Source organism: Thamnophis elegans, chromosome Z (assembly GCF_009769535.1).
Source record: "Thamnophis elegans isolate rThaEle1 chromosome Z, rThaEle1.pri, whole genome shotgun sequence".
NCBI lineage: Eukaryota > Metazoa > Chordata > Lepidosauria > Squamata > Colubridae > Thamnophis > Thamnophis elegans.
This window is the reverse complement of record NC_045558.1, coordinates 69,733,706-69,755,626: the sequence shown is the minus strand read 5'-3', so window position 1 is coordinate 69,755,626 and position 21,921 is coordinate 69,733,706. Positions and strand designations below refer to the sequence as shown.

General features: G+C 38.5%; 1 protein-coding gene across 5 annotated transcripts in view; it reads left to right on the top strand.

The window, feature by feature from the left end:
- Positions 1-21,921, top strand: part of ELMO1 (engulfment and cell motility 1) — a 532,924-nt gene that overhangs the window by 198,383 nt on the left and 312,620 nt on the right. For all 5 annotated transcript variants that reach the window (XM_032235494.1, XM_032235493.1, XM_032235495.1 and 2 more), the window contains 4 exons: positions 10,695-10,794; positions 11,977-12,128; positions 20,887-20,965; positions 21,532-21,582. In XM_032235494.1, the coding sequence (XP_032091385.1) occupies positions 10,695-10,794; positions 11,977-12,128; positions 20,887-20,965; positions 21,532-21,582 (382 nt within the window). The remainder of the gene's footprint in view (positions 1-10,694; positions 10,795-11,976; positions 12,129-20,886; positions 20,966-21,531; positions 21,583-21,921) is intronic.

The window sequence follows — 21,921 nt, the reverse complement described above, 5'->3', positions numbered from 1 at the left end:
GAGGGTAGGAAGGAGAAGAAAAAGGGTAGAAGTAGGGGAGAAGTAAGGGAAGGAAGAAGGGGAAGGAGAGGAGGAAGGAAGAAAGTAGAGAAGGAAGGGAGGGAGAAAAGAAAAGAAAGAGAAAATAAGATGAAATGTGGAGGAAAGGTGGGGAAGAAGAAAGAGGTAAGGAGAGGTGGGTGGGAGGGAGAGAAAGAGAAGGAGAGGAGGGAGGAAGAGAGAAAAAGAGAAGGAGAGGTAGGAAGGAGAAGACAGAGGGTAGGAGTAGGGGAGAAGTAAGGGAAGGAAGAAGGGGAAGGAGAGGAGGAAGGAAGGAAGTAGAGAAGAAAGGGAGGGAGAAAAGAAAAGAAAGAGAAAATAAGGTGGTGTCATAGCAGGTGTGAAGGATGGTAAACAATACATTCCAAATTATACCTTATACCTTTTAAATGGAATAATAATAATTTAAGAATGGCAAAGAAAAAGAATAATTATGTGAATGTATAGCTATAACTGTATGTAAGAGAATAAATGACAGTAAAAATATAAAGCACAATATAGGTAAATAATACTTGATCATAAATAGCTAAGTATAAATAAATAAAGAAATGTATATAAAAATGGATAATAAATAACGAGATTATGAACGCAAGATAGAAATGTATAGAAGGGAAAACACTACCGTATTTATCGGCGTATAACACGCAGTTTTAAAACTAAAATTGCAAGCTTAAACCCTGCCTGCGTGTTATACGCCGATACTGCGTGTTATACGCCGGGTCCCAAACTGCCCAGCGACTGGCGGCGGCGGCAGTAGCAGCAGCGGCTTGTCTCGGCTCGGCTCCTACACCAGAGCGGGCAAGTCTCCGCAAGGGGGAGAGCCAGTGAGCCAAGACGGCTCAAACAGAGCCTTTTTCTGCTTTGCTCCAGCTCCGAAGAGGAAGAAGGGGGGAGAAAAAGAAGGAAAAGAAAAGGAACGCACCAACAAACGAACGCCAAGAGATCCCGCGAACAGGACTGAGAATTGCAAAAAGAAGACGGAAGCCGCGCTTTTTGGGCAGTTCGTTGGCCCTGGTGTGTGGCAAGAGGGTGGAAAAGGCAGGCGGGCGCCGCCTTCTCGTCGTCGTCTTCTTCCTTTCCTCAGTCACCGCCTGCCAGGCAGTTCAGAAGTGGGGGAGGGGGAGGGAGGGAGGGTGGCTGTGTGTGGCCCCCCCCTCCTCCTCCTTCCTTCCTTTAAACGCCCACTCCTGATGGGTGAAAAGGCAACTTGAAGTTCAGTGCAATTAACTTCGCCGGCGCCTGGGAAGCTGAAGGTGTCGCCCAGCCTCGCCCGCCCTCTCGCCGCTCTCTCATGAGTAAGTTAATCTTCTTATTTCTCTTCCACCCCCCCCCCTCCCCATCCCGCCTTCGTTTTAGGTATGCTGCACCGACTGGTCACTCCTGTTTAACACCTACTTTTAAGTGTTTTAGGAACTTGTTACGGACAGTCCATTTTGGTCGGCGACTGACAAAGTGTGGAAATCCGATGGGGGCGGGATTTGGTCCATTTGGTCCATTTGGTCTGCCGCTGACCTCCAGAAGGCGGCTCCTCATACAGGTGTATCTCCCTCTCTCCGCGTGAGGTCCTCCTTTCGCTCTCACGGTCCTGCCTCTTTTTTGCAGGAGGGGGAGCCCGGTGGTCTCCCAGGAATTAAAAGGAAATGCAGTTTCCTTTTGATGCTAAACTGTAGCAAAGCTGGTGCTGGGAGATCACTGAAGGGGCAGCTGGATCGCTTGCCTCTGTGGAAATGTTTCTGCAAAGTTACTCGGTATGTGGGCCCTTCTTTTTCGGCGGCGTTTGACCACGTGGAAATAGAACTGTTGCTGACATACATTATTAAATCGTATCGGTTGTGTTATCTAGAGTCTGTGCCAAAGTTTGGCGTGCTTGTCAAAGCTTCTTACATTTTTGTCCCTCTCTGAAAAGCTTTGGCAACTTTTGAGATCCGTCTCTGAAAAGCTTTGGCAATAACAGCCAATATGCCTGACTTAAAATGTCTATTTTAGTGAAGAAGCCCTTTGCCTTATTGAAAGCTGCGATTAATAGCTTTTGTGTATTGACATATTATTTTAAGATAACTCTTTTATTCAACCTTGCTTTATTTTATATGCAAAGGATTAAAAACATCTAGAATATAAGAGTGGAGAACTGGGACCTCTACTACTATGCGTTTTTGAAGGATCTAATTTAGAAGCCATTCTTTATATTTTCATAATATTATTTAGGTCTGGTATATTTATATACTTCTGCTCCAGACTGCTGCAGAAATTAGCAAAGAGGCTTACATTTTTGACAAATGTGCAGACAAGAATATCATTAATTGATTTTTTTAATCTTAACAACCTAAGCATCTGTTACAAAACAAATTTAATATATTTACTCTGTTTTTCTTACTTTGTTAAGAAAGGTTATACTATAGGTAAAATTTCAATTTTAGTTGGTAAAAGGAATTGATCGGATATTTCACTGTTCTTCAGGAGTGTTTACAGAAGTCACCAGATATGGAAGACTTAATTTCAGCACTCTACTAAATAAAAAAGAAAGGAATCAATATTAACATAACTCAGAAGCACAGTATACCTCACTAAGTTTAGACATAGTATAAATTTCGCTTTCTATATGTCTGCCAAAATTCACATGAGTTGGAAGACATCATGACAAAGATATAAAGCAAACATGTAAGAAAATATTTTGGAGTACCCTGTAAATATATTTAGTACTTTGCACCTTATGAAGTAATTTACAGAAATCAATGGCTTATAAATGATAAGATCTCAAAAGATATTTGCTTTATATATCCTAATAAAAACTAGAATAAAAAGCAATACAATATATCTGTAATATTGTTTTTTCTTTTCTTTCTTGAAAATTAAAATATGTAACAGTTATATGTATTGAAGAAGGCATGAAGCTTTGGATTAAAAATGTGTGGGGGAAGCGCCCAGGTGCTTTGTTAAAGAAGCCATGCTTATTGGTATTGGACGCATTTAGATCTCATCTTACAGAAACAACAAAGGCGGAGTTTCAAAAGTTCAAAACTGATATAGCAGTTATTCCAGGCGGACTGACCTCACAATTACAGCCATTAGATGTTTGCATTAACAAGCCCTTCAAAGCTTTTATGCGTGAAGAGTGGAATAAATACATGTGTGATGAAACTCAACATGAAGTTACAAATTCTGGGCGAATGAAAAGACCTAGCATTTCAAAAGTGTGTCAGTGGGTGAAAACATCATGGGACGCAGTCAAAGAAGATATTGTTATCAACTCTTTTAAGAAATGTGGCATAAGCAATGCTTTGGATGGGGAAGAAGACGAACTGATCTATGAAGACAGTGAAAGCAGTGAAAGCAGTGCTCAGTTTGATTTTGAGGATACAAGTGAAGATGAGGAAGAGTTTTTTGGTTTTCCAAAAAGCAGTGATTCTGATTAAGTTTTTTTGCTCAAAGAGGTGTTTTTTCATTTCATATTTGCCTTTTAAGAGGAGTTAATGTTATAATTCATGTTCTAATGTTATAAATTTTAATCCAACATTAAGTTCCGAGCTTCCAAGTCATTTATTTTTAATGAAAAAAATTTTTACTCAAATTTTTGTGTTAAAATGGGGGGTGCGTGTTATACGCCGGTGCGTGTTATACGCCGATAAATACGGTAATTGCAAAGAAACCGATTCGGAACTGCTGTATGATATACGATGGAACTTATTGTTCCTATGTTGTTTTTAAGTTATGTGTTTATTTTTGTTGATGTGTTTATGTGTTCTGTTGATGTGCTTATGTGTATAAAAGAAAAGGAAAAAAGAATGTAACTACATAAAGTCAGAACTTAAAAAAAGAGACAACCAAGATATTAGATTGGTCAATTGTAATTGTTTCAAAGAAAACACTTAATAAATGTAAGCCTATGTATCATTTTTTCCCTTCTGGGAATGTAAATCAAATAATAGTTTGCTACAATATTACCGAATGATACATACATTTAATATGAAAAATAGCAGCTAGTCTATGCTTTTTCATAATTTTTCTAACAATGACAAAATATATGTTATACATTTTTCTCCCATACCAATGCAAAACATTGGAAAGGAATTAGGTTTTGTGATCTTTGCAATAGAAATGAAATGTAACTGAACTAAATTCTAAACATATACAGTATATTTAATTGAAAGTTTAAAGTCAGTTATTTTAATGGCTTTTGCATAGAATATTTTCTTTATCATTCTTAAACAAATAGCATCAAAACAGCGAGTTTATTCCCACCTCCTTTCTGATTTCTATGAATGCATATTAATTCAATGAATATTCACTTGCTCATAAAAAAACTAGATTCAATGGAAATTCTGTCATATTTTTTTACAACTGAACATGAGAGGTTATTCAGCCAGTTGGCTGGGATGTTGTTCATAGAATCAAGAGCTTGTATTATGATCAGCTGTCTTTACTGCTAAGGTAATAGGCAATAAAATAGAACATAATACCATATGAACAATTGGAATATTTAAAATTCCCCAGAGATATTCATCCTGATGCATGAGGGCATTCTTGGGAAATTCTCAATATGACCTCACGCTGAAGCAACAGAAAACCAGTCATGAACTGCTGAGTCCCTGAGTAGTATGCATAGTTGGTGTTCGTCCAGTAACAAGCTTCAAAGCTGACTTCATTTAAAAGTGTATTATAATATAAATACCTTGTTCTATTTGATATATGTAATAAAGCTGCTCTGAGTTGAAACTGGGTATCTTTATACTTCAAGATGTACACCTTTCCTGTGCAAAAGTTTATACTGTTCACTTCAATTTTCAGGATAAAATATTATGATAAAACTTGAAAATGAAATTTTCCAATATAAAAGATACTAGGTAAGTTTTGGGAGCCACTTTAAATTAAATAGCTTACACTGGACAAGAGCAAATCATTGAAGCTAGCAATAGCAATAGCAGTAGACTTATATACCGCTTCATAGGCCTTTCAGGCCTCTCTAAGCGGTTTACAGAGAGTCAGCATATTGCCCCCAACAATCTGGGTCCTCATTTTACCCACCTCGGAAGGATGGAAGGCTGAGTCAACCCTGAGCCAGTGAGATTTGAACCGCTGACCTGCTGATCTAGCAGTAGCCTGCAGTGCTGCATTTAACCACTGCGCCACCTTGGCTATAAGCTATAAGGTAGCTTCTTATAATTTTGGTATTTGGTACCAAATACCTTCACTGACCCTCAAATTTTTCTGGTGCTACAATGACATCTAGTGAGAGAAAAATGAAATGTTCTTATTAATTTAAGCCATCACCAAACTATATTTGATATGAGAGAACTAAAAATAACATTGGAAAAAAGTTCAAGCTATGGCTATTACATTCACCTGTCTTTTCTCTGTTGCCATAGCAGTGATCCCGAAAAGATATGTCCTACATCACAGTTTCTTTGGGTTGTCTTCCAGTGGCCTGATAGATTTCAAATTCTGAAATTTGACATGAATTGTAATATTAGAATAGGTTTTGTTGTTGTGGTGTATAGTCACTAGCAATCTTAGTTGCTGTTCTTATGAATTGGTTCAATTTTTCATGAAGCAGTTTACTTACTTATTTACTCACTCAAAATTTTATATACTGCCCAACTACAAGAAGACTGCTGGGGATTTTATAATATGGAATAGCAGTAAGGGACAGAACCACAACAGAAAATACTATATTTTCTCCTCATCCTACCTACAAAGTTTAGAATGCAAAACAACTGAATGAAAGACCAGAAAAATAAGTTCCACTCAAAGGATATCATCTTGGAGATAATTAGGAGTTAAGTCATAAGCAACTTTATAGGTAAAAGCCATCTCTTTTTATGGTTCTTTGATACTGATTGGAAGCCAGAGCAATGAATGTAAAAATAATATCTTATGGCTATGTTAACATATTATTTGGCCTGCAATAAACATCTTTTTTTATTCCTGTTCCTTTTTGCTTCCATGTTACATTTCTTCTGAAGAATGTGAAAAATATTACATATTCAAAATAACAACCCTCTTACACAAGGGCGACATCAACTTACCTTTGCTACCAGTTTGCAAATGTGAGTGTGTGTGTGTGTGTGTGTGTGTGCAGGACCTTCTGTGTATGTGCAGACCCTTCTGTACATATGCAGAGCATAAAAAATGGGACATGATAATTTCTAGGCGGTGGATGGAGCCTCCTGCTGCCACTGCTACCAGTTCACACGAACCAGATAGAACCAGTTGAATTGCCCAACTGCTCTTACACACCTATGGCATGGCCTGCACGTAACTTCTGTACTTGAATACATATAAAGGCAGCTCTCTCCGGTAATACCAACTCATAGTTTTGTTGTACCTAGATTAGTGATTTCCTTCCTATTTATTTGTAGTTTTATAGCAAACCACGGTCTGCTGAATTTTAATTTAATGACAGATTTATATGAGCCAGGAAAGAAGGACATATTATACTATAAAGAGAGAAGAAATAATCTTTAAAACCAAAGATGCTAAGTCATTTTTTCATGTTGTACATGGGTCCAGTTAAAGACATCTAGTTTCACAGTTTGAAAAGTGCCCTGACTGCTATTACATATGAAAAATAGCATTGTTCCTTATATTATATAGTTAAATGGCAGTAAGGCTGAAATCAATCTCTGTTCATAGAACTTGCACTTAATTATATATAGTGTGTTTATGTGTTTGTGTGTGTGTGTGTGTACACATAGCAGTATTTGACTCAGCACTTTGAATAATCCTTTTCAAAATATCAATATCTGATAACCATAACTAGTTGTTAAAAAACTGAAATTACTCATCAGATGAAATTTTAGCATTTTGAATAACTAATATGATATAATGTAAGCTACTATGCACATAGTGCATTGATTCATTAATGGATAAGGATTATTATTATTTTGATTGATTCCTAATGTTTCTTTTTCACCTGTTGCCTTTAGTAATTTAGATTATCATGATGTGTATATTCATCAGAGGCTTGGCAGTGGCTGGTTAGTTTTTGAAGAGCAGGACAGGAAAGAAAGCAGTTTGTACAACAGAATTGTATTAATGCAGACTTGTGTCCAAATTTAGACTAGACTTGCTAAATGAAGTAATGTTTTTAAGATAATAATCTCAGAGTCAAGCTTCTCTTCCTTAGCCATTTGCAGTAGAAATAATTGGTAGTGCTCAAACCAATATAGCAAGACATAATCTGCAATTGAAGCTTGATTTGTTACATAATTATAATTGATAACTCATTTGTGCTCTCTCTTTTCTCACATGAGTTTCCACCTTTTTATGCCAACTAGGTATTTTAAGGATTTTTACAACACTGGCTATACAATTGTACCTTGATACTCAAAACTGCTTTGAAGCTCAATGAATTTGGTACTCCACTCATTTTGATGTGAAAATTTTGTCCTAGTACTCATCATTTACTTGGTATTCAATGTACAAGCTAAAACTTGTCAGTGTTGCCTTGACAAGTTTTAGCTTATGCAATCACTCATTATTCCTTATGGGGAAAATTGTTTGATATTAATCCTTTTTAGTATTTATCACATTTCCCAGAGCCAATTAACAATGAATACCAAGGTATCACTATAATATATGGAAAAATATTCCATATTTTTCAGAATATAAGACTCACCTTTTACCCCCCAAAAAGAGGGTGAAAATCTGGGTGCATCTTATACTGAATACAGAATTTTTGGCCTCCCAAAACTCCGCCCTGCGCATCCCATTTTTTTGCAAAAATGGATGAGCAGAGGGTTTGGGAGGCCTGTAGAGTGCTCCTTGGGGCTGGGGAGAGCAAAAGCGAGTGAAAAGGGCCCCTTTTTCACAAATACAGGGGTGTTTTTTCCCTCCCTGGCCCCCAGGAGCACTTTGCAGGCCTTCCAAACTCTCTGCATGCCTCAGTTTTCACAAAAAATGCAGAGGGTTTGGGAAGTCTGCAGAATATTCCTGGGGACCAGGGAGGGCAAAAACTTTAAAAAAAAAATTATCTCTTCAAAATCTTGGTGCATCTTTTTTTTTATAGGATTTTTTTTATTTTTATTACATAGACAACATAATCACATAACAATAGAAAAAGAAAGGCAGAGGGGAAAAAAAACCCACACACAAAGAAAAGAAAGCAAAACCCATCATCCCATACAGTATGTCATTTGATTACAGGTGTTTTAACCTTTATCATTCTTATACATTCGTTGTTTCATTTAATAGATTTTGATTTCGTATCGTTTCTTGCTCCCCTGCCTGTAGCAATCCATCCCTACTACGTTTCCCCCCATACACACACCCCGTATCTCTCTGTTATATATTTAATAGACACCACAATAGCCTAGGGTTAAAAAAAAAGAAAAAGAAAAAGAAAAAAAACGAAAAAAACACAAAAAAGAAAAAAAAACCATCATCACATGCAGCATGTCGTTTGGTTACAAGTGTTTTAGCATCTACATCTTCAAATAATATTTACCATCTCAAATGTTTCATCTAATATAACTAAAGGCCTCATTTTCATTCTACAATATATATTCAGTTAACATTAGCATTATTTTTCCCCAGAAAGTATATTTATATTCATTGTTAACCTTGCATTTCATACCTTCAAACAGAGATCTTATTCCTTCATTTTTCAACAAAACGTCGCTGCCTATATATACCAGTTTTCATTTGTTCCCTTATTAGAATTGCTTATCAGCAGCGAAATATCATTATAAGAAGTTCTTAACCTTATACATTATATCACCAGACCTTATATTAATTCTTCATTGTGTCATTGTTAGATTATTTCACAGCATAATTATATCATCATTCACGTTCTTCAATTAAAGCATAAGTATATCATTTTTCATTTCCAAAGTTTTTTTTTCCCCTAGCCACCGATAAAACAAATCCCATATCTTATAAAATTGTTCATCCTCTTGCTCTCTAATTTCAAATGTCAATTTACTCATTTCAGCACAGTCCATTATTTTTCGAATAACTTCTTCCTGTTTTGGTATTGTTTCGTTTTTCCAGTTTTTTGCAAATACAATTCTGGCTGCTGTTAACACATTTACAATCAGATATTTTAAGTCTTTGTTGTAGATTTCTGGTATGATCCCCAATAAAAAGACCTCTGGTTTAAAGTCTATTTGTTTGTGTGTCATTTTCTCCAACCACATATGGATTTTAGTCCAGTATCTTTTAGCTTCAGTGCAAGTCCACCACATGTGGTAGTATGAACCAGGTATCTGGTGACATTTCCAACACGTTTCTGATTTATTCTTGAACATTCTTGCGATTCTGGTTGGAGGTAGGTGCCACCTGTAAAACATCTTATACAAGTTTTCTCTATATGCAGTAGACATTGTCATTTTGTAATTTTAAGACCACAATTTCTGCCCATTCTCTAAGTCAATCCCATACCTAAAGTTTTTTCCCCAAGCTATCATAGTTTCTTTAACTTGTTCTTCTTGTTTTTTAATTACTTTTTCATCAGTGCCTGTTAAAATTTTGTCTAACTCAGTCATTTTATTATAAAGACCTTTAGTTTTTCTATCTTCATTATATCTAGATTGTATCTGTACATATGAATACCAGTTCATTTCCATCCCTTCTTGTTTCAACTCTTGAATAGATTTGAGCTCACCCTCTGCATTCAATAATTCTATATATCTGTTTGTTCCTTTTTATATATTATTGGATATGAAAATGCTTCAATTGTTGATATCCAGATTGGAATTTTCAAATAGTGTAATCTTTTAACCTTTTCCCAGTTTAACAGCAACGCCTCCCTTATATAATGTCTTCTAAAGTAACCATGTGATTTAGTTCCCTTATACCATAAGAAAGCATGCCATCCCAACAATAAGTCATGACCTTCTACATTCAATAATCTAGAGTTTTTAATGATATCCATTCCTTAATCCACATCAAATTTGTTGCTTGATAGTATAGCTCCCAATCAGGTAGCTCAAATCCTCCTCTAGATCTAGCATCTTGTAGTAATTTAAGTTTTATTCTAGCTTTTTTCCCTTGCCAAATAAATTTCAAAACTATTTTATTTAGATCTTGAAAAAAGTCCTAACCCAATCTGATTGGGATTGTCTGAAACAGGTATAGAATTCTAGGTAGAATGTTCATTTTAATTGTAGAAATTCTTCCCATCATTGATAAGTGCAAATTTTCCCATTTCTCCAAATCAATTGCTCTTTGTCGTTTTAGTCTTTATTCAGACCAAAATCTTGGTGCATCTTATACTCCGGTGTGGACCTTATGGTCAATGCTGAAGTCTAATCTTGATTTAAGATGTATTCATAGATGAGGCTGTAAGATAGATGGCATTCATGTGAGGTAAGGGATAAATGTCTGATCTATTTCAGGAGTGGACTCTGGTTGCCCAAATATATATAAAGTTGGTTGCCCAACTTTACTGAAAATGTTGTTGCACATTAGCTATGTTTTTTAATGGAGAACAATGAATATGGTATATAGCCTTTTTCTATTAAAGATTCTCAATTTCTTCTCATTAGTAGAATGTTGATTTACATATAATATTATTTTGATGCTTCTTTGCTCTACAGCCTTCATTTTATTCTGCTTCTACTCTCTTGCATAATCTTGCTTTGTTGCTCCTTGCCCCAAAGCTTCATATTTCTCTCTTGTGGTCCCTCCATTATTATTATGACTTATGTGTCTTTCAGCTTTGGAGACATGTTAGCATATACATTGACAGCATTTGTTGAGCTGATGGATCATGGAATTGTATCTTGGGATACTTTCTCTGTGGCTTTCATAAAAAAGGTAAAGTTTATGTTTATTACTTATATCCCAATTGTTATGGGGACAGCCTCATTTTATATTTGTGTCTGTCTCATTTATATATAAAGTAAAGAATTGGTGACACATACAAAATGAATAGATAAATGACTGGGTTTACACAGTGTGCTAAACTGTAGCTTGCTTAATCATCATCTAATGTATAAACCATAATTAGTTTGATTCATGCAGCATGTAATGCTATGGTTTATTAATTATAATATTGCATCCAGATTCATGCAGCATGTTAAACTAACACCAAATAGACTCTCTTACAACCTAGTATGATGTATGAATCAAACAAATATATGATTTCTACTTGATTGCAGTTCATAGATATTAAAAACTAGTTTGATTAGTGGTACTGCTATAATTATAAGTTTGCATCCAAGTTTTGACTTGCATTCAGGGCATTCATGATGTTTGTTGGATGAACTTGTGAAGAAATCCTGTATTTAAGTTATTCATAGAGTGTTCATGAGGATAAAATGAGGTTATGAACCTAAGCTCACAAACATATAAAACAAATTCTGAGTGATATTGGAACTGTGCAGCACTGAAAGGAAACTTTTTTCTCCACATGCATTTGGAGAAATAGTGAAATCCTGGAATATAGCCATGGAAAGTATAAAAATATAATTGTTACAGTATTAAACTAGGGTTGATATAGATATTATATTCATGGGTGCCCAATTAAAACTTCAGACATAAGGTATGTCAAAAGTTTTTTTTTTTTGTCACAGGTAGATTTCCGTCACAATTTGAGATTATCTTCACAGGATTCTCCCTTACGTAAAACACAGCAACTTCTTTGAAAAACAGACTATGATGGGATTGGACTAAGTTTCCCTACCCAGTGCCCTTTTCAACTTCTATTATAGTATCTGTTTCATGACATCTACAGGCAATTATCATAGTCATTTTAGAGTGTTTTGACGTTGAGTATTCCTGCACAGTAATTGCAGCACATCTGACTATTTCCTATCTGGAAAATTGGAGGAAAATAGTTGTGAGGATGACTGTTGCAGAGGAATAGTAGATACTCCTCCACTTGAAATGTTTATGGGTTATGCCTGCAAACATGAGTACTCTGCTATCACAGTTGGATAATCAGAACATTAACATTATGTTCAAATTATATTGATTTTGTTTGTGATTTATTCATAGATTGCAAGTTATGTGAGCAAGTTCCAAAATGATATTGCTATATTACAAAGATCATTAGCCATTTTAGAATCAATGGTACTGAATGGTCATGATCTGTATCAGAAAGTGGCACAAGAGATAACAATTGGACAATTAATTCCACATCTACAAGGGTAAGTTTTCTGTGGTTTTCCTTTAATTTCCTTCTTGTTTTAGGCTTGGAAAACTTCAGATTAGAAACAAGTACAGGTACTAGTATAAAAACATATAAACTGTCTTAAAATTCTTCTAGAATCAGATTTAAAAAAAGATGTAGTTCCTCCTTTGATTTTTAAATGAACGATTAGAAATTAAAATATAAAGTATTATTTTTTTAATACAATACAATACAATAGCAGAGTTGGAAGGGACCTTGGAGGTCTTCTAGTCCAACCCCCTGCCTAGACAGGAAACCCTATACCATTCCAGACAAATGGCTATCCAACATCTTCTTAAAGACTTCCAGTGTTGGGGCATTCACAACTTCTGGAGGCAAACTGTTTCACTAATTAATTGTTCTGTCAGGAAATTTCTCATCAGTTCTAAGTTGCTTCTCTCCTTGATTAGTTTCCACCCATTGCTTCTTGTTCTACCCTCAGGTGCCTTGGAAAATAGTTTGACTCCCTCTTCTTTGTGGCAACCCCTGAGATATTGGAACACTGCTATCATGTCTCCCCTAGTCCTTCTTTTCATTAAACTAGACATACCCAGTTCCTGCAACCGTTCTTCATATGTTTTAGTCTCCAGTCCCACATTTTGTTGCTCTTCTCTGCACTCTTTCTAGAGTCTCCACATCTTTTCTACATCATGGTGACCAAAACTGAATATAGTATTCCAAGTGTGGCCTTACCAAGGCATTATAAAGTGGTATTAACACTTCACGTGATCTTTATTCTATCCCTCTGTTTATGCAGCCTAGAACTGTGTTGGCTTTTTTGGCAACTGCTGCACACTGCTGGCTCATATTTAAATGGTTGACCACTAGGACTCCAAGATTCCTTTCACAGTTACTACTGTTGAGCAAGGTACCACCTATACTAGTGCATTTCGTTTTTGTTCCCTAAATGTAGAACCTTACTCTTTTCACCATTGAATTTCATTTTATTAGATAGTGCCCAATGTTCAAGTTTGTCAAGATCCTTCGTATCTTTAGCCTATCTTCTGGAGTGTTGACTATTCTTGCCAGCTTGGTGTCATCTGCAAATTTGATGAGTTCCCCATTTATTCCCTGATCCAAATCATTGATGAAGATGTTGAAGAGGGCCCAAAACTGAGACTTAGGGTACTCCACTGCATATGTCCCTCCATGAAGATGCAGTTCCATTGAGAACTACACATTGTGTGCGGTTGGTCAGCCAGTTACGAATCCATCTGGTGGTGATGCTGTCTAACTCACATTCTTCTACTTTATCTAGTAGTAAATTATGGTCTACCTTATCAAATGCCTTACTGAAGTCCAAGTAAACTATATTGACGGCATTCCTCTGGTCCACTAATTTTGTCACATTATCAAAGAATGCAATAAGATTAGTCTGGCATGATCTGTTTTTGACAAACCCATGTTGGCTTTTGGCTATTACTTTGTTTGCTTTTAGGTGTTCACTAATTCGTTGCTTGATTATCTTTTCCAGAATCTTTCCTTGTATTGAGGTCAGGCTGATAGGTCTGTAGTTTCCTGGATCTGTTTTTTTCCCTTTTCTGAAGATGGGAACCACATCAGCTCCTTTCCAGTCCTCTGGTAGTTCCGCGGTGCTCCAGGATCTCTGAAAGATATAGTTCAGCGGTTATGAGATCTTGTCTACCAGTTCCTTCAGAACCCTGGGGTGTAATCCATCCGGTCCTGTTGATTTGAACTTGTCTAGGGTAGACAGGTGCTCACTTACCATTTTCTTCCCTATTTCAACTTGTGCTCCTAATCTGATTTTTGTGGTACTGTTTTTGATAGGTTGGACTGTTTTATCCCTTTGTGTAAAGTCAGATGCAAAACGTGAGTTAAATAGTTCTGCTTTCTCCCTGTTGCTTTTCACCTTCTTGCCACTTTCTCCCAGCAATGGACCAATTGTTTCCTTAACTTTTTTCTTGTTTTTAACATGTTGGAAGAAGCATTTTTTTGTTATTTTTTACTTTTGTGGCAAGCCTTTCTTCATTGTGAGCCTTAGCTTTCCTCACTTCATCTTTACATGCTTGGGCTATTTGCTGATATTCTGCCTTAGTTATGTCCCCACCCTTTCCACTTTTTATACTTATCTTTTTTCTCTTTCAATTTGTCAGAGAGTTATTTATGCAATTATGCTGGTTTCTTTTGGGAGCTGTTACTTTTCTTCTTCATTGGTATTGTGCTAGACTGGGCTTTTGCAATCTCATTTTTCAAAATTTCCCAAGCTTCTTGAGTTGTTTTCCCCTTGAGGATTCTCATCCATGGAATTTTCCCAAGCTCTCTCTAAATTTATTGAAATTAGCTCTCTTAAAGTCCAAAACTCTAGTTTCACTTTGTTCCACTACTTGTGTGTGCATAATATTGAATTCCAATATTGCATGGTCACTTGCCCCCATGGTTCCTGTGGCTTCAACACCTTCTATCATTTCCTCTCTGTTAGTGAGAATTAAGTCCAATATGGCTGATCCCCTTGTTCCCTTCTCTACTTTTTGGGAAACAAAGCTGTCTGCTAGGTTTGTTAGGAACCTGTTGGATCTTCCATTTGGTGCAGAGTTTGTTTCTCAGTTGATGTCAGGGTAGTTAAAATCCCCCACTACTATTATGGTGTGCTTCCTACATACCTTAGTTAGCGGACTAGCAAAAAGTTCATCTACTTCCTCTGCTTGGTTGGGTGGCCTGTAGTATATACCAGTGACATGCGGTGAGCTTCATGGCCGGTGAGGCAAGCATGAAAGCCCCGCTGAAGCCCCGGCACAGCTTTAAGATTTGTGGACTTCAACTCCCAGAATTCCACCTCCAGTCATGTTGCGATGACATCATCTGCATGGATCTGCTCCACTTGCTTTATTCGGTGAGGGAGGGCTGTGATGAAGATGCCGACGAGCCTCTGCTGCCACCAGAATAACTGCTGCCTCCTCCTCCTCCTCCTCCAACAGCACCACCACATTTGCTGCCCGGCGCTGCAGCCTTTTTTCCTGCTCCCGCTCCCTCCCGCAGACTCATGGCTCCTCAAAAGCGCGGAGGAGGAGGAGGAGGGGGGGCGGGGTAACGTGGAGCCCAGCTCAGATCTCTGAGCGAAGGGGGAGACCCCACTGCCACGGGCGGGGGTGCCGGTGGGACCTTTGCAGGCTTTACCTCAGCTGCAGCATCGGGCGGCAAATCCGGCAGTGCTGTTGGAGGAGGAGGAGGTGGCAGCAGATATTCCGGTGGCAGCAGGGGTTTTGGGGCTTCACTTCAGCCGCAGTGCCGGGCGCAAGCGGGTAAGACTGGCTGCCCTCAAAGGACCTCCCTGGGCTTGCTTTGCTGAACACAGGGTGACTGGGGCTAGATTGAGCGGGTGCGGCCGGCGCAAACTACTGTCAGTCACCCCGCACTCATCAAAACAAGTCTGGGGAGGTCCTTTGCGGGCAGCCAGTCTTAGCTGCCTGCAAAGGACTTCCCCATGCTTGCTTTGCTGAACACGGGGCAACTGATGATAATGAGCGGCGCAGCCGGCGCCTAGGAGGTCCTAGGAGACCTGCTGTGCCGCGTAAGCTCCTGCTGCCGTCCCCGCGCCCATGCTAAGTAGATTTTCTGAGGCCCCCTCAGCTTCTGGAGCCTGTGACTGCCTCTCGTCCCCCAGGCTGGCTCAGCCGCCCGATCAGCCTCGCTTCGCTGCCCGCCCATTGCCTCCAGTCTCCCTTGCCCTCTCCTCCTGCCGGGATGGAGCACATCAAACATGTCCCGCTGAGTGGCTGGCCCGGAAGGCATGCACTTAGAGCGAAACATGTCCTGGTCTTTGGCCAGGAGGCACGCTGGCACTTTAAAGTGCATGCCGCCACCCCGGCCATACAGCGGGGCGGCAGCATGCACTTTAAAGTGCCAGCGTGCCTCCCGGCCACAAACCAGGACATGTTTCGCTCTGTGGCAGGCCAAAAAATGAAAAATAAAAATAAATGTGCCAGCCCGCGTGCCAGCAGAGGCGGGTAAAACACACACACACACACAAACACACACAAACACACACACACGCACACATAATAAAAACAAATTAAAATTACATTACAAATAATTTTGAATTCCTCCCCCCAGCCCCCTCCCTCTGACCCACATACCTTTCAGCTGCGTCAATGCAAGATTTGGTCTAGCCAGGGCCAGGCAGGCTACAATAGTTGCTGCTAGAGTCACCACGTGGATGATTCTGCTTAAATGTTTTTAAAAAGCCTCTAAATAAAGTGCCCTCTGCAGGAGGAGGCGAGAGAATCACGTGCCTCATTTGCATAAGGAATTTTTCGCTTTTTAACCCTTGCTTAACTCTTAAAAAGCGAAAAATTCCTTATGCAAAGGAGGCCCATAGTTCTCTCATCTCCCCCTACAGTTAGCACGAAGCAGACTCAGAGTCACTGTGACTTGGAGTCTGGCAGCAACTACCTTGGCCTTTTTAATTATTTTAAAAATTCTTTCCTTTTCCTCATGAGACTGGTGAGACCCCGCCTCCCCTGCCTCCAGTGACTGCACGTCCCTGGTATAGACCTATGACAATGTCATCCCCCCCCCCAACCTTTAATATTGACTTAAATGTATTCAAGATAGTTCTCATCATTGTTGTGTTCTATTTCTGTAGAGAGGTAATTATTTCTTATATATAGTGCAACTCCACCTCCTATTTTATTTGATCTATTTCTTTTAAATAATTTAAATCCTTCTAACTATATGTTCCATTCGTCGGTTTCATCCCACCAAGTACGAATAATTAAATGCTGATAAAAAAGATTAGGTGGTTGATGGGAGGGGGGAAGTCTAACTAATATCAATTTTCCACCTTAGACATTCCTCCTGCTGGTGTCTCCATACACTCTATTTAATTCAATCAGAATAGAGCTGGAAGGGGTCTTGGCGGTCTTCTAATCCAATCCTCTGCTCAAGCAGGAGATTCTATACCAGGAGTGTCAAACTTGGTTTCATTGAGGGTGGCATCTGGATAATGTTTGACCTTGGTGGACTGAGGGGTGTGTGGCCGTGGGGGCATGGCCAGCGGGAGCATGGCCAGGGTGGATGTGACAGCACTCTGCCAGCCAAAACGGGGCATGGGAGTTAATTACAAAATATGGGCTTTGCTTTGTGATATCCAGATCAAGTGAGCAAGGGGTATGAACTGCATAGAAAATACACTTTTGTTTGGTTATGAAGAAATATCCCCAAATCAGATATAGACTAAATGTAGACCGACTTTTAGCTATACACCTTTCCAGCAAAGAGAAAATTTTGAAGCTCCAGGTAAAGAGGATTCATTTTAGGACAAGTAATCACAGTTTGCATGTTGGAGGTTCCTAAACCAATGCTGGGAAACTCTGTATTTTAAAGAACATTTGAGGGAGAGGTGCAAAATAGCCCTTCTCTGTCTGATGCTGTAGAGACCCGGCACCAATGAAAACACTTTTTGTGAAGCAACTGATTAACATTGACAGGGTAAGCCACTAGTATATGAAAATAAGAGCAAATTCCACTCCCTTCTAGTATTGATGAAGTTTGGTAATGAAACATCTGCAAGAAAACTATTAAGCTTAATGAGCACCAAGGACCCCACAGTTCAACCTTGAGCTACACATATTATCTTCTATCGATAAACATTTTTTGGTCAGAGCCCACCTTATATGAGATGGCTCCCAGTGGATTTCATTCTAAATTTTGATATGGTTTCTGTAAATAAGGAATGTAGAAGTATAAGGGCTGAGTCTTTGATCCTTCATACATAAAAAAACAAAGCAAATAAACAAATAAAAACAGGTTTGAAAAAAGAAAAGACTCAGGAAAGAAAAAGAGTGAAAGTGTAAGAAAGAAAGAAGGAAAAGCAAAAAAGAATGACTTTCAACTTTCTTTGGTACGGATATAAGTAAAAATATATCAAACACTTACTCTAAGTTTAACATTTGTCTACATTATTTCCATATTCCCCTATCTAATTATCAAAACCCCAGATCAACTTTTAATTTCAGTTTCTCACAAAAAGTCCAGCAATGGTTCATATCGCTTTAATCACTATTTGTTAAGGAAACCACAACTGATTTATTTAATTGCACCAAACTCTAATAAAACAGGAATGGAAAATCCTAAACTCTAGTCTCGGCCTATTCTTCTCAACCTTGGCAACTTTAAGGTGCATGGACTTCAATTCCCAGAATTCCCCAGGCAGCATGAAGTTCTCCCATTTTAAACTTGCTAAGACTGAGAAACACTGATCTACAGGTAGGGATTTTTCCATTCCTCTTTTACTGGTTCTGACTTAAAGTTTGTGATACTCTACCTTCTGCTGGCCAGAAGCAGGTGCGGTTCTCCTGTGGCCCATTTTTGGCCTGGACAGCCTTCTGCAAAATCCTAACCCAGAACCCCACCCAGAGCAATCATAATGCAACATCCTCACCCCACCACACCTCAAAGCAATCGTAATGCAACATGCTCACTCCACTCCAGAGTAATCATAATGCAAAATCCTAACTCAGAACCCCACCTCAGAGCAATCATAATGCAAATTCCTCATTCCCACCCCACAACAATTGTAATGCAAAATCCTCATCCCAACCCTATCCCAGAGAAATCATAATACAAAAACCAGTGAATTAGCTGGCATTGTCGGCTCGCTTGAACACTCCTTCACAAAGCTCAGACCTCCCTGTGGCCATCTTGTTTAGGCGGGAAAGTATAGCAGCCATTTTGTGGATTCCTGAATTTCAACAAGTCATAAGTATTGGCCACCAATGGGAATCCTCTCCAACAACCGTCCACCCTTCTGGCCCTACTGAACCCAGAGCAAGGAAACGGGGTGGTTCTGAGCAGGAGGATTCATCCAGGTCTGCCAAGGCTTCCAGGCCCAGTTTACCTCAGGATAAGGTCCCAGATAAGGAACAGGGCAGGACCCTAGCTTTGGCTTCACACAAGGCTAAGGCCAATTCCAAACATTGTGAGGTTTCTTCTCAACCTCTGTTTGTGCCCCTGACAAGTGCACACAGTCCCCAGAGGAGCTCTCCACTGATATAGACGGGAACATTTCCATTCCTGCTTCCCCTCTTCAGCCCAAGGACGCGGGAGGCTTCCAGAAGGAGGAGAGTTCTGAGGGGGAAAGGAGCCTAACTCCTGAGCTAGACGTTGTTACTCCCAGTCCTAGGGACCTCCACTATTACCCCTCTGATATGGTTGATATAATCTCGGCTGCCATTGAGCGCAGCATAGCTGCAGTCCTTCAACATCGTGCTCCTGCCATCTCAACTCCCAAGAGTTCCAAAATTCCAGAAAGGATAAGGGCCACTCCTCCATCTCAGATAGGGTCTCATTCTGTTTCCCAGATCTTTTACATTTCTGTTCAATTATTTTCAGTTGTAATAAGAATAAAATTTGATAATTGAATACTTCTAGTAGTTACATAGTATTAAAAAAGGAAAACGTAACCGTTAATCCCCATCTTATAAAAAAAGAGTTTCTAGTTGTCATCAGTGATGACACCTAGAATATTGCTTGTTGAGTCATACTGGTTATACTGATTTCCTAAAATATCTCATTAGAACTAATATTATCTGGTTATAAGAAATGAGTATGAAACAGTTTGGGGACAGATCATGCACTGAGCACCACAAACAACTTCCTAGATACCTCGCTGATAGAGCATCCCCGACATCCCGAGCAATGGGCAGTATGATCTGGTAAGCAGAGAGAAGATATGAAGGATGTACTCTCAGGTACTTCCTGATCTTTATTCAAAAGTTATATGAAAATATTACCTTTCAGATTGATGAAACAAGATGGGACAGTTGGCTAATTCAACAATCCAAATTAAGTCCAAATAAACACAGATTCCTCATAAAACATGGCATACTATCATGCTATGTCAACTCTTTGGAGTAGTCAAGACCAGGAAACCAAAAACCAAAACTAATACCACTTTCATTGTACTTACAGTAGCATAATTTTGTCTGAAAATGCTTCTCTTCTCCACTACTTTTGGGAAGGAGGAGAAACTGAGGAGAGTGAATTCTAAGATCAAATTACATTTCTGGTTTGGGTTCATTTATCAGATCATTGTCTAGGATGTGGCTTTTCTTTTTATCTTTCTAATTATTCTCATATCTCATTAGATCCTATTGCTTCTATTTGCACATTGGTGCAGTGATAAATTTGATCATCATCATATGCCTGCAAAGGATGTTACATATTTATTCCATCTCTTGTAAAAAAGAAGTCTTCCCTTTCCCCTTCCCTTTGCTTCCTTCCTTCCTTCCTTCCTTCCTTCCTTTCTTCCATCCATCCATCCATCCATCCATCCATCCATCCATCCATCCATCCATCTATCTATCCATCTATTGGTCAGGCTGACTTTAGTGGAAAAATACAGCTCTGCAAGTAATCAGATCAGTTACAAGAAAAATAAATAGGGAACCAGTGAAGGGGCCATAGCATTCACAAATGAACCCACTGGTGAATGGTAACCTGGAATACTGCATTTTGGACCTTGTGAAGTTTCAGGTGATCTTTCTAGAGCAGGGGTATTGAACTCACAGTGACATGTGATGTGATGTATTGCAACTTTCCCCCTCTTCGCTAAAATGGAGGTGAGTGTGGCCAGCGCATGATACATCCTGGCTGCGAGTTTGACATCCCTGCTCTAGAGCATATTGTAGTAGTCTAAATAAGTGGCCATAAGAGCATGAGTTCCTAATTGAATATCTTATACTATTCTTACTGTTTTAAAATTGTATTCAATGCAGGGCTGATCAAGAAATTCAAACATATACCATTGCTGTGATAAATGCACTTTTCTTTAAAGCACCTGATGATAGGAGGCAGGTGAGTTTGTTTCTCTAATTGATGTTGGTAAATAATGAATTGTTATCATTCAATCACATCAGTGAAATGCAGTGTTAGCTGCATGAACGAGACAATTGTAGCTTGATCTTTATACAGGAAAGTATGTTTTGGTGAAATTGGCACTCTTTACTCTAATTACAAATATATTTTATCTGACAAGTATATACAGAATAGTTTGTTTTCTTTTGGGATGTCTTTTTTTGTAAAAGTTGTTGAAAATTTTAGCCTTTCCTTGGGAGGTAGGGCAGGGAAGACTCAGAAATTTACCTATTTCCTTAAAAGCAAAGTAAGAAGTTAGACATCATTCACAGACTATATAATTAAGAAATAAAATGATTGGCAGTATTGCTAAAGAGCCAAATGAAGCATATAACATATAAAATATATGGATAGCTTTGCCTGTAGTAACAAATGAGTTTTGCTAGTCTCTTAACCTTATGTTCAATAAGTGATTCTGGATGGTGTACATCATACATTTGAAAATCTGTGTTGCAAGATTATACAGTGTTCTTAAACTAAGTTACTCCTTTTATTTTCAAAATCAGGAAATGGCAAATATTTTAGCACAGAAACAACTTCGGGGAATCATTTTACAAGTAAGTATTTTAGTTTTTTTGATTTTTTTAAATTACATGTTATCCTTGTAACACATGCGTAATATTCTGATGTTTAGAACTAGAACTGAATTAATTCACAATTCTCTGTTCAGCAACACGGATAATATTGTAACTTTTTGATCCTATCCAAATCCAGCTCACTGTTTTGCTCTTTCAATTGCTTGGTCATCTATTCAGGCAGGGAAAATGGAAGTTTTATTGAATTTAAGCAGGATTTATGCATGATACAGTGAGTCACAAATTAAGCCTGTGCTACAAAGGAAGAGGGAGAATATGTTAAAGGAAAAAGAGGAAGAAAATGTTTAAAAGATCAGATAA